General features: G+C 62.5%; 1 protein-coding gene across 1 annotated transcript; it reads left to right on the top strand.

The window, feature by feature from the left end:
- NFKBID (NFKB inhibitor delta) lies at nt 1-9,327 on the top strand. The gene is made up of 8 exons (XM_068424655.1): nt 1-140; nt 1,431-1,536; nt 2,779-2,925; nt 3,818-3,869; nt 4,467-4,633; nt 5,681-5,794; nt 7,588-7,752; nt 9,271-9,327. Exons 1-8 carry the CDS (start codon nt 1-3, stop codon nt 9,325-9,327), a joined length of 948 nt encoding a protein of 315 aa, XP_068280756.1.
- The last annotated feature ends 4,125 nt before the right edge of the window (nt 9,328-13,452 follow it).

Raw genomic sequence — 13,452 nt, 5'->3', positions numbered from 1 at the left:
ATGGGGGTCACCCTGGGGGGTTTGACCCCTGACCTTGACCCTGACCCCGAACCTGACCCCGGGGAGTTGGCAGCCGCCCGCGCCGCCGTGCGGGCCATGGACCCCCGGGAGCTCCTGCGGCAGGACGAGGAGGGGGACACGTGAGTTGGGGGGCAACCTGGGGGGCCAACGGGGCAAGATGGGGGGGCAATAGGGGTCGTGGGGGTCAATGGGGTCAATGGGGCAGGTTGTGGGGCAATAGGGCCCATGGGGGGTCTATAGGGGTCATGGGGGTCAACGGGGTCAATGGGGGGGTCAATGGGGTCAATGGGGGGGTCAATGGGGTCAATGGGGCAGGTTGTGGGGCAATAGGGCCCATGGGGGGTCTATAGGGGTCGTGGGTGTCAATGGGGTCAATGGGGGGGTCAATGGGGTCAATGGGGTGGTCAATGGGGTCAATGGGGCAGGTTGTGGGGCAATAGGGCCCATGGGGGGTCTATAGGGGTCATGGGGGTCAATGGGGTCAATGGGGTGGTCAATGGGGTCAATGGGGGGGTCAATGGGGTCAATGGGGCAGGTTGTGGGGCAATAGGGCCCATGGGGGGTCTATAGGGGTCATGGGGGTCAATGGGGTGGTCAATGGGGTCAATGGGGCAGGTTGTGGGGCAATAGGGCCCATGGGGGGTCTATAGGGGTCATGGGGGTCAATGGGGTCAATGGGGTGGTCAATGGGGTGGTCAATGGGGTCAATGGGTCAGGATGTGGGGCAATAGGGCCTATGGGGGGGCAATAGGGCCCATGGGGGGTCTATAGGGGTCATGGGGGTCAATGGGGTCAATGGGGTGGTCAATGGGGTCAATGGGGCAAGATGTGGGGCAATAGGGCCCATGGGGGGTCTATAGGGGTCACTGGGGTCAATGGGGTCAATGGGGTGGTCAATGGGGTCAATGGGGCAGGATGTGGGGCAATAGGGCCTATGGGGGGGCAATAGGGCCCATGGGGTGTCCATAGGGGTCATGGGGGTCAATGGGGTCAATGGGGTGGTCAATGGGGTCAATGGGGCAAGATGTGGGGCAATAGGGCCCATGGGGGGTCTATAGGGGTCATGGGGGTCAATGGGGTCAATGGGGTGGTCAATGGGGTCAATGGGGCAAGATGTGGGGCAATAGGGCCCATGGGGGGTCTATAGGGGTCATGGGGGTCAATGGGGTCAATGGGGTGGTCAATGGGGTCAATGGGGCAAGATGTGGGGGCAATAGAGCACATGGGGGGTCAATGGGGTCAATGGGGTCAATGGGGTGGTCAATGGGGTCAATGGGGCAAGATGTGGGGCAATAGGGCCCATGGGGGGTAGTTATGGGTTCTGGGGGTAGTTATGGGTTCTGGGGGCAGTTATGGGGTGGGGGGGGGTAGTTGGGGGTTGACCCCTGCCCCCTGCCCCCTGCCCCCAGGCTGCTGCACGTGCTGTGTGCCCGGGGGCTACGAGCCCCGGCCCGGGCAGCCGCTGAGGCCTTCAAGGCGTTGGGGCAACTGGAGCTGCGGGAGCACCGGGGGAAGGTAACGGGGTAATAACGGGGTAATAGGGGGGTAATAACGGGGTTATGGGGTGAGAGGGGCGATAACGGGGTAATAATGGGGTAATAATGGGGTAATAATGGGGTAATAGGGGGGTAATAGGGGGGTAATAATGAGGTTATGGGGGTGAATGGGGCGATAATGGGGTAATAACGGGGTAATAAGGGGGTAATAGGGGGGTAATAATGAGGTGATGGGGTGAGAGGGGTGATAACGGGGTAATAAGGGGGTAATAAGGAGGTAATAGGGGGGTAATAAGGGGGTAATAATGAGGTTATGGGGGTGAATGGGGCGATAAGGGGGTAATAATGGGGTAATAAGGGGATAATAGGGGGGTAATAAGGGGGTAATAATGAGGTTATGGGGTGAGAGGGGCGATAACGGGGTAATAATGGGGTAATAAGGGGGTAATAAGGGGGTAATAAGGGTGAAAGCCATAATAAGGGGGTAATAACAGCATTAAAATGGGGTAATGGGGTAATAACCGGGGCATAAGGGGGTAATAAGGGGGTAATAAGGGGGTAAGGGGGGTAATAATGAGGTTATGGGGTGAGCGGGGTGATAGTGGGGTAACAACAAGGTAATAAGGGGGTAATAAGGGGGTAATAATGAGGTTATGGGGTGAGAGGGGTGATAATGGGGTAATAACGGGGTAATAAGGGGGTAATAAGGGGCTAATAAGGGGGTAATAATGGGGTAATAAGAGGTAAAAAGGGGTAAAAAAGGGATAATAAGGGATAATTAATAAGAGAGTAATTAAAGGGGGGTAATAAGGGAGTTAAAGGGGTAATAAGGGGGTAATAGGGGGTAAGAAGAGTTAATTAATAAGAGGGTAATTTAGGGTAATAAGGGTGTAATAATGGCTTAATAATGGGGTAATAAGAGCTAATAAGGGGAAATAATGGGCTAATAAGGGGTAATAAGGAGTAATAAGGGTGTAATAATGGGCTAATAAGGGGTAATAACGGGCTAATAAGAGGTAATAAGGGGTAATAATGGGCTAATAAGGGCTAATAAGGGGTAATAATGGGCTAATAAGGGGTAATAAGGGGTAATAAAGGTGTAATAATGGGCTAATAAGGGCTAATAAGGGGTAATAATGGGCTAATAATGGGTAATTAAGGGGCAATAACGGGGCTCTTGGGGCAGTTTGGGGTCCGGGGGGGTGACAGGGGACCCGGGGGTGACCTCTGACCCCTGACCTTTGACCTCTGACCCCCCCAGACCCCCCTGCTGGTGGCGGCGGCCGCGGCGGCCCCGGGGGTGGTCGGGGACCTGTTGGCCCTCGGGGCCGACCCCGACGCGGCCGATCACCGGGGCCGGACCGCGCTGCACCTGGGGGCCACCTATGGGACCCCCCGCGTCATCCAGGTATGGGTGGGGGGCACCCAACACCCCCGGTGGGCACCCAGGGCACCCATGGGGCACCCAGGGACCCCAGGGGGCACCCAGGACCCCAAAACCCCCCATAGGGCACCCAGGACCCCCATAGGGCACCCAAGACCCCCCATAGGGCACCCAGGACCCTAAAGCCCCCCAGGGGGCACCCAGGACCCCAAAACCCCCCATAGGGCACCCAAGTGTCCAGGTGGGCACCCAAGACCCCCCATAGGGCACCCAGGGACCCCCATAGGGCACCCAGGACCCCCCAGGGGGCACCCAGGGACCCCAAGACCATCCATAGGGCACCCAGGGACCCCAGGGGGCACCCAGGGACCCCCCGCGTCATCCAGGTATGGGTGGGGGGCAACCAACACCCCCAGGGGGCACCCATGGGGCACCCAGGACCCCAAAACCCACCTTAGGGCACCCAAAACCCACCAAGGGGCACCCAGGACCCCACAAACCCCCATGGGGCACCCAGGACCCCAACAGGGCACCCAGGGACCCCAAACCCTCCCATAGGGCACCCAAAGACCCCGGGGGGCACCCAGGACCCCCCATAGGGCACCCAAGACCCCCCATAAGGCACCCAGGGACCCCACAAACCCCCATAGGGCACCCAGGACCCCCAGGGGGCACCCAGGGACCCCAAAACCCCCCATAGAGCACCCAGGGACCCCCCGCGTCATCCAGGTACGGGTGGGGGGCACCCAACACCCCCAGGGGGCACCCAGGACCCCAAACCCCCCCATAGGGCACCCAAAACCCACCAAGGGGCACCCAGGACCCCACAAACCCCCCCACAGGGCACCCAGGACCCCCCATGGGTGCCCCCAAGACCCACCCATGGGTGCCCCCCACCCTCCCCCCCCCCCCCCAGGCCGTGATGTCCTCGAGGGTCCCCGTGAACGTGGAGGCCCGAAACTTCGAAGGTCAGAAAATGTGGGTGGGGGGTCCCAGGGTGGGGGTGGGGGTCAGGGTGGGGGGGTCCCTGGTTTGGGTGGGGGGTCCCAGTAGGGTCCCAGTTGAGGGGACCCCAATATGGGTGGGGGGGGTCCCTGATTTGGGGGGGGTCTTGGGTGGGGGGTCCCAGTTGTGGGGACCCCAATATGGGTGGGGGGGGTCCCTGGTTTGGGTGGGGTCTTGGGTGGGGGGTCCCAATTGTGGGGACCCCAATATGGGTGGGGGGTCTTGGGGGGGGCCCCTGGTTTGGGTGGGGGGTCCCAGGAGGGTCCCAGTTGTGGGGTCCCCAATATGGGTGGGGGGTCCCTGGTTTGGGTGGGGGTCTTGGGTGGGGGGGTCCCTGATTTGGGTGGGGGGTCCCAGGAGGGTCCCAGTTGAGGGGACCCCAATATGGGTGGGGGGGTCCCTGATTTGGGTGGGGGGGTCCCTGGAGGGTCCCAGTTGTGGGGACCACAATATGGGTGGGGGGGGTCTTGGGTGGGGGGTCTTGGGTGGGGGTCCCTAATTTGGGGGGGGTCTTGGGGGTCCCTGGAGGGTCCCACCCTGACCCCCACCCACCCCCCCAGGTCAGACCCCCCTCCACTGCGCCGTCCTATCCCATAATGCCTCGCTGCGAGCGCCGGCCAATCCTGGGGCGGCTTCTTGGGGGGGTCCCCCCCCCGCACCCACCCCCCAGGAGCGAATCCTCTGCGTGGAGCTGCTGCTGCGGATGGGGGCGGACTGCGGCAGCCAGGTGACCCCCCCCCCCACCCATGGGTGCCCCCCCCCAGCACCCCTGGGTGCCCCCCAGACCCCTGGGTGCCCCCCCAGCACCCCTGGGTGCCCCCCTGACCCCTGGGTGCCCCCCCAGACCCATGGGTGCCCCCCAGACCCCTGGGTGCTCCCCTGACCCCTGGGTGCCCCCCTGGACCCCTGGGTCCCTTGGGTGGGGGTCAATGGGGTGGTGGGACCCCCACCCTGACCCCTGGGTGCCCCCCCAGACCCCTGGGGGTCAATGGGGTGGTGGGACCCCATCCTGGACCCCTGGGTGCCCCCCTGGACCCCTGGGTGCCCCCCCCGACCCCTGGGTGCCCCCCTGGACCCCTGGGTCCCTTGTAGGGGGTCAATGGGGTGGTGGGACCCCCACCCTGACCCCTGGGTGCCCCCCAGACCCCTGGGTGCCCCCCCAGACCCCTGAGGGTCAATGGGGTGGTGGGACCCCATCCTGGACCCCTGGGTGCCCCCCTGGACCCCTGGGTGCCCCCCCAGACCCCTGGGTGCCCCCCCCGACCCCTGGGTGCCCCCCTTGACCCCTGGGTCCCTTGTAGGGGGTCAATGGGGTGGTGGGACCCCCACCCTGACCCCTGGGTGCCCCCCCAGACCCCTGGGTGCCCCCCCAGACCCCTGGGGGTCAATGGGGTGGTGGGACCCCATCCTGGACCTCTGGGTCCCTTGTTGGGGGTCAATGGGGTGGTGGGACCCCCACCCTGACCCCTGGGTGCCCCCCTGGACCCCTGGGTGCCCCCTTGGTCCCTTGTTGGGGGTCAATGGGGTGGTGGGACCCCCACCCTGACCCCTGGGTGCCCCCCTGACCCCTGGGTGCCCCCTTGGACCCCTGGGTGCCCCCTCAGACCCCTGGGGGTCAATGGGGTGGTGGGACCCCATCCTGGACCTCTGGGTCCCTTGTTGGGTGTCAATGGGGTGGTAGGACCCCCCACCCTGACCCCTGGGTCCCTTGTTGGGGGTCAATGGGGTGGTGGGACCCCCACCCTGACCCCTGGGTGCCCCCCACCCCTGGTAGGACATGAAGAGCAGCCAGACCGTGTTGCACTTGGCCGTGAGGGGGGGGAACTTGGCCTTGACCCACCTTCTCCTGCGCCAACCCGGGGTGGCCCCGCGCCTCATCAACATGAAGGTGACGAGGGGCCTCGGGCACTTAGGGGGCACCCATGGGGCTGGGGGGGTGACCTATGGGGCCCCATGGAGGAGTTATGGGGTCTAGGGGGTGCTTGAGGGCACCTATGGGGGGCTTCGGGTGGCTGTGGTGGATCTAAGGGGGGTTTGGAGGTGCCTGTGGTGGATCTAAGGGGGGTTCGAGGTGTCTCTGGTGGATCTAGGGGGAGATCTATGGGGTTTTATGGGTGCTTTGAGGTACTTATGGGGCATCTATGGGGTTTGGAGGTGTCTGTGGGGCGCTATGGGGTGTCTGTGGGGCTCTAGGTGGACTTTGGGGGGCCTGTGGTGGATCTAAGGGGGGTTTGGAGGAGGATCTATGGGGAGATCTATGGGGTTTTATGGGTGTTTTGAGGTCGCTATGGGGCAGCTATGGGGCGTGGAGGTGTCTATGGGGCAGCTATGGGGCTGGGGGGGATCTATAGGGGATTTGGGGGGCCTGTGGTGGATCTAGGGGGGGTTTGGAGGTGCCTGTGGTGGATCTAAGGGGGGTTTGGAGGTGGATCTATGGGGAGATCTATGGGGTTTTATGGGTGCTTTGAGGTACTTATGGGGCAGCTATGGGGCGTGGAGGTGTCTATGGGGCAGCTATGGGGCTGGGGGGGATCTATGGGGGATTTGGGGGGCCTGTGGTGGATCTAAGGGGGGTTTGGAGGTGCCTGTGGTGGATCTAAGGGGGGTTTGGAGGTGCATCTATGGGGAGATCTATGGGGTTTTATGGGTGCTCTGAGGTACTTATGGGGCAGCTATGGGGCGTGGAGGTGTCTATGGGGCAGCTGTGGGGCTGGGGGGGATCTATGGGGGATTTGGGGGGCCTGTGGTGGATCTAAGGGGGGTTTGGAGGTGCCTGTGGTGGATCTAAGGGGGGTTTGGAGGTGGATCTATGGGGAGATGTATGGGGTTTTATGGGTGCTTTGAGGTAGCTATGGGGCAGCTATGGGGCGTGGAGGTGTCTATGGGGCAGCTATGGGGCTGAGGGGGATCTATAGGGGATTTGGGTGTCTGTGGGGCTCTAGGTGGACTTTGGGGGGCCTGTGGTGGATCTAAGGAGGGTTTGGAGGTGGATCTATGGGGAGATCTATGGGGTTTTATGGGTACTCTGAGGTACTTATGGGGCAGCTATGGGGTGTGGAGGTGTCTATGGGGCAGCTGTGGGGCTGGGGGGGATCTATAGGGGATTTGGGGGGCCTGTGGTGGATCTAGGGGGGGTTGGAGGTGCCTGTGGTGGATCTAAGGGGGGTTTGGAGGTGGATCTATGGGGAGATCTATGGGTTTCTATGGGTGCTTTGAGGTAGCTATGGGGCAGCTATGGGGCATGGAGGTGTCTATGGGGCAGCTATGGGGCTGGGGGGGATCTATGGGGGATTTGGGGGGCCTGTGGTGGATCTAAGGGGGGTTGGAAATGCCTGTGGTGGATCTAAGGGGGGTTTGGAGGTGGATCTATGGGGAGATCTATGGGGTTTTATGGGTGCTTTGAGGTACTTATGGGGCAGCTATGGGGCGTGGAGGTGTCTATGGGGCAGCTATGGGGCTGGGGGGGATCTACGGGGGATTTGGGGGGCCTGTGGTGGATCTAAGGGGGGTTGGAGGTGCCTGTGGTGGATCTAAGGGGGGTTTGGAGGTGGATCTATGGGGAGATCTATGGGGTTTTATGGGTGCTTTGAGGTACTTATGGGGCAGCTATGGGGCGTGGAGGTGTCTATGGGGCGGTTGGACACTTGGGACCCCCCTGACCCCCCCATGTCCACCCCATAGGCCCACGGGAACACCCCCCTCCACATGGCGGCGGCGTTACCGGGGGGCCCCACCCAGGAGCCCCTCATCCGCCTTCTCCTGGCCTGGGGGGCCGACCCCGGCGCTCGCAACCTTGAACATGACCTGCCCCACGGCCTCCTGCCCCCTGGCCCCCCCGGAGACCAGGTAGGACCCCCAGAGACCCCCCCAAACCACCCATGGAGACACCCCCAACCCCTTGGGTCACCCCCAAACCCAGAGGGATCCTCCAAAACCCCATGAAGACCCCAAAGAACCTCATGGAGACCCCAAAACTTCCATGGTGACCCCAAAAACTCTCCTGGGACCCAGAAACCTTCATGAGATCCCACCACGAGACCTCAAACCCCCATGGAGACCCCAAAACCCCCATGGGGACCCCAAAAAACCTCATGGAGACCCCAAAGAACCTCATGGAGACCCCAAAACCCCCATGGGGACCCCAAAACCCCCATGGTCACCCCAAAAGACCTCATGGAGACCCCAAAGAACCTCATGGAGACCCCAAAAAAACCATGGGGACCCCAAAACCCTTTGACGGGACCCAGAAACCTTCATGAGATCCCACCATGAGACCTCAAAACCTCATGGAGACCCCAAAACCCCCATGGGGACCCCAAAAAACCCCATGGAGACCCCAAAGAACCTCATGGAGACCCCAAAAACCCCATGGAGACCCCAAAACCCTCATGGTCACCCCAAAACCAACATGGGGACCCCAAAAAATCCATGGGGACCCCAAAACCCTTTGATGGGACCCAGAAACCTTCATGAGATCCCACCACGAGACCTCAAAACCCCATGGAGACCCCAAAGAACCTCATAGAGACCCCAAAACCCCATGAGGACCCCAAAAACCCCCATGGAGACCCCCAAGACCCCCATGGGTGCCCCCCCAAGACCTCCTTGGGACCCCAAAAACCATGAGGAGCCCCAAAACCCTTTGAGATGCCCCAAAAACTCTGCTGGGACCCAGAAACCTTCATGAGATCCCACCATGAGACCTCAGAACCTCATGGAGACCCCAAAACCCCCTTGGGTCACCCCAAAACCCAGGATGATCCTCCAAAACCCCATGAATTCCCCAAAGAACCTCATGGAGACCCCAAAACCCCCATGGGGACCTCAAAGAACTTCATGGAAACCCCAAAACCCCATGAGGACCCCAAAACCTCATGGAGACCCCAAAACCCACCATGGGGACCCCAAAAAATGTGGTGGGACCCAGAAACCTTCATGAGATCCCACCATGAGACCCCAAAACCCCATGAGGACCTCCAAAACCCCCTTAGGTCACCCCCAAGCCCAGAAGGATCCTCCAAGACCCCATGAAGACCCCAAAGAACCTCATGGAGACCCCAAAACCTCCATGGAGACCCCAAAGAACCTCATGGAGACCCCAAAACCCCCATGGGTGCTCCCCAACCCCCATGGGTGCCCCCAAGACCCCATGAAGACCCCAAAGAACCTCATGGAGACCCCAAAACCCATCGTGGTCACCACCAACCTCAGGATTTTGGGGTCAAACCTCAAGATTTTGGGGTCAAACCTCAGGATTTGAGGTCAAATGTCACAATTTTGGGGTCAAACCTCAGGATTTTGGGGTCAAACCCCCAGATTTTGGGGTCAACCCCCCCCTGACCCCCCTCTCCCCTCCCCCCACAGCTCCGCCTCCTCCTGAAGAGCCGCCGCGGCGCCCGCCGCCCCTCCCCCACCTCCTAGGGGTGGGCGGAAGTGACGTCAGAGTGGGCGGGGCCTCGTGGAGATGACATCACAGCGGGAGGAGACAAGCCCCTCCCCCTTCCCAGGGCCACCCCCATATTGGGGGTGCCCCCGACAAGCCCCGCCCACCTTCATTTGCATTGATTTCCATGAAATCGCCTGATTGGGGGAGGGGAACAACAAGGGGGCGGAGCTTCCAGCTGGCCCCGCCCCCTTCCCCTCCCCCCCATTTCCGGGAAATGAATCCTTGAACCACATTGGTTTTCCGGGTGGGGGAGGGGCACTTCCCCCCCCCCCCCCCTTTAGGGGCGTTGCCCCTTTAAGAGTGCCCCCGGAGGGGGCGGGGCTTCTGTGTAGCCCCGCCCCCTCCCCAAATAAGCCCCTCCCCCCCAGGCTTCATTAATTAGGGGGGAGGGGCCAGAGTTCGGACCCCAAAATGGGGGGATTTTGCCCCAAAATGGGGTGGGGGGTGTTGAACTGGGAGGAAACTGGTTTGAACTGGGGAATAATGGGGGGGGCGTGGCCTCCACCCCCCTAAAATAAAGCGTTCTGATTGGCTGAAGAGAGCGGCGTCGTTTAAGGGGGGGGGGCCCAAAAGGGAGGCCCCGCCCCCCTAATTAACATGCAAACTCCTCCCCACGAGGGGGCGTGGATTGTGGGGGTGTGGTTTATTGAGGGGGCGTGGCTTGTCGAGGGGGCGGGGCTTGGGAGGGGGCGTGGCCTGGAGGGGGCGTGGCCTCAAACCAGCTCCCCCTGGTGGGTGAAGCGGAGATCCGGGGGGGGCACCTGTGGGGGGGGGAAGGGGGCGGGGTTAAGGGGGGGTGTGGCCACGCCCCCCAACATCCGGGGACCGCGCCCCCCCCTTGGACCCGCCCCCTCACCTCCTCGTAGCCCCCCCATTGGTCCACGTCCTCGTAGGCGTGGTCTGGGTCGCGTGGGAGGGGAGCGCCACTAGGGGGCGCCCACGAGCCTATAGAGAAGATACCCCAGTGCCCTCCCAGTGCTCCCAGTCCCCTCCCAGTTCCTCCCAGTCCCCTCCCAGCCCCTCCCAGTGCCCTCCAAATCCCTCCCAGCCCCTCCCAGTTGATCCCAGTCCTCTCCCAGTTCCTCCCAGTCCCCTCCCAGTTCCTCTCAGCGCCCTCCAAATCTCTCCCAGTTCCTCCCAGTTTATCCTAGTCCCCTCCCAGTTGCTCCCAGCACCCCTCAATCCCTCCCCAGGCACGCCCAATGCTCCCAGTCCCTTCCCAGTGCCTCCCAGTCCCTTCCCAGTGCCTCCCAGCCCTCTCCCAGCCCTTCCCAGTGCCCTCCAAATCCATCCCAATCCCTCCCAGTCCCTCCCAATCCCCTCCCAGTCCCTTCCAGTCTCTCCCAGTCCCTCCCAGTCCCCTCCCAGCCCCTCCCAGCACCCTCCAAATCCATCCCAATTCCTCCCAGTTGATCCCAGTCCCTCCCAATCCCTCCCAGTTCCCTCCCAGTCCCTCCCAGTTTATCCCAGTCCCCTCCCAATCCCTCCCAGTCCCCTCCCAGTCCCTCCCAGTTCCTCCCAGTCCCTCCCAATCCCCTCCCAGTCCCCTCCCAGTCCCTCCCAGTTTATCCCAGTCCCCTCCCAATCCCTCCCAGTCCCTCCCAGTTTATCCCAGTCCCCTCCCAATCCCTCCCAGTCCCTCCCAATCCCCTCCCAGTCCCCTCCCAGTCCCTCCCAGTTTATCCCAGTCCCCTCCCAATCCCTCCCAATCCATCCCAGTCCCCTCCCAATCCCTCCCAGTCCCCTCCCAGTGCCTCCCAGTTTATCCCAGTCCCCTTCCAGTCCCTCCCAGTCCCCTCCCACTCCCTCCCAGTTCCCCTCAGTCTCTCCCAGCCCCTCCCAGTCCCCTCCCAGTTCCTCCCAGTTTATCCCAGTCCCCTTCCCACTCACCCACGGAGGGCTCCCATGGCACGGGGTCACCACTAGGGGTCGCCCCTGACCCCATAGAGCTCAGCTGGGGGGGGGCCACTTGTGAGTGGGTGGGGGGGGGGGGGGGGGGCACCCATGTGTTGGCTCCTCCCACCCACCAGGGGGCGCCCTCCTCACCTCGACGCTCTCGGGGGCGGCGCTTACTGGGCCGTACTGGTTTGGGGCCCCCCCCTTGGCGGGGGCGCCCCCTAGCGGTGGGTCCCGTCGGCGCCGCCACAGCAGCGCCCCCCAGAGGGCGCCGTTGCCCACGAGCAGGAGCCCCCCCAGGGCGCTGAGACCCCCCACGAGGGCGGGGGGCGCCGCAAAGCCTGATGGGATAGAGGAGGAGTGGGTGGGGGGGGGGGGGTCACCTCCAGGGGGCGCTGCTCGCCCCAGGGCACCCGGCCTCACCTCCAGGGGGCGCTGCTGGCTCCGCCCCCGGGGCTGGCGAATCGTCGGGCAGCTCTGAGGGGCGGAACCGAGGTCACTTCCGGTTCTGACCCCGCCTTTAGCCATCACTTCCGGTCCCGCCCACCCACATCCTGGCCCCATCCAGGGCTATTTCCGCTCCTGCCACCCTCAGTTCCGGTTCTACTCCCACTTCCGGTCCCGCCCACCCACATCCTGTCCCCATCCAGGGCTATTTCCGGTCCTGCCACCCTCACTTCTGCTTCTACTCCCACTTCCGGTCCCGCCCACCCACATCCAGGGCTATTTCCGGTCCTGGCACCCTCACTTCCGGTTCTACTGCCACTTCCGGTCCCGCCCACCCGCATCCTGTCCCCATCCACGGCTACTTCCGGTCCTGGTACCCTCACTTCCCGTTCTGACCATACCACCCCTTCCTCTAGCCATCACTTCCGGTTCCTGCCCACCCACATCCTGTCCCCATCCAGGGCTATTTCCGCTCCTGCCACCCTCACTTCCGGTTCTCCGTCCACTTCCGGTCCCGCCCACCCACCACCACACCCCGCTCTTCTCCAGGATGGACCCACTTCCTGTCCAGCTACACAACTTCCGGTCCCCACTCCCCCACTTCCGGTCTACTCTTCCCCACTTCCGGTCCCGCCTTCCGCCTTACCGGAAGTGACGGCTCTGATGACGGCCGCCGCGCTGTCGCCGCGCGCGTTGCGCGCCCTCACCGTGACGTCATAGGGCGTGGCCGGGCGGAGCCCCCCCAGGGTCAGGGTGGGGCCGGGCACGAGGAGGGCGGCGGGGGGGGGCGGGGCCCCGGGGCTCCTCGCGCTGGAAAGGAGACCGGAAGTGAGGGGTGGGATGACCGGAAGTGGGACCAATCCGAGCCGGAAGTGGCCTGGGCGCCACCGGAAGTGCCATTACAAGCCATGAGGGGAGACCGGAAATGGGTGGGGCGTAATGGGAGCGACGTGGAAGTGCTGTCGCAACCCGGAAGTGTGGTCGCGACCCTGAGGAGGACCGGAAGTGAGGGCCGAGCGGACCGGAAGTGAGGGCTAGCAGACCGGAAGTGGTTCAGAACAGCCGGAAATGGGGGGGGAGGGATCTGAGGGGGCTTTGAGGGCATCTCGGGGGGGTTTTGGGGGGGTCCCAAGGGGGGTTTGGGGTCTCCATGAGGTTCTTTGGGGTCTCCATGATGGTTTTGAGGTCTCATGGTGGCATCTCATGAAGGTTTCTGGGTCCTATCAAAGGGTTTTGGGGTCTCCATGAGGTTCTTTGGGGTCTTCATGGGGGTTTTGGGGTCTCCATGATGGTTTTGGGTCTCCATGGGGTTCTGTGGGGTCTCCATGAGGTTCTTTGGGGTCTCCATGAGGTTTTGAGGTCTCATGGTGGCATCTCATGAAGGTTTCTGGGTCCCATCAAAGGGTTTTGGGGTCTCCATGAGGTTCTTTGGGGTCTTCATGGGGGTTTTGGGGTCTCCATGATGGTTTTGGGGTCTCCATGAGGTTTTTTGGGGTCTCCATGAGGTTCTTTGGGATCTCCATGGGGTTTTGAGGTCCCGTGGTGGCATCTCATGAAGGTTTCTGGGTCCCATCAAAGGGTTTTGGAGTCCCCATGGATTTTTTGGGTCCCCACATGGGTTTCTTGGGGTCTCCATGAGGTTCTTTGGGGTCTTCATGGGGGTTTTGGGGTCTCCATGAGGTTTTTTGGGGTCTCCATGAGGTTCTTTGGGGTCTCCATGGGGTTTTGAGGTCCCATGGTGGGATCTCATGAAGGTT

Source organism: Nyctibius grandis, unplaced genomic scaffold (genome assembly GCF_013368605.1).
Source record: "Nyctibius grandis isolate bNycGra1 unplaced genomic scaffold, bNycGra1.pri scaffold_157_arrow_ctg1, whole genome shotgun sequence".
Classification (NCBI taxonomy): Eukaryota; Metazoa; Chordata; class Aves; order Nyctibiiformes; family Nyctibiidae; genus Nyctibius; species Nyctibius grandis.
This window is presented reverse-complemented; position numbering and strand designations above follow the sequence as displayed.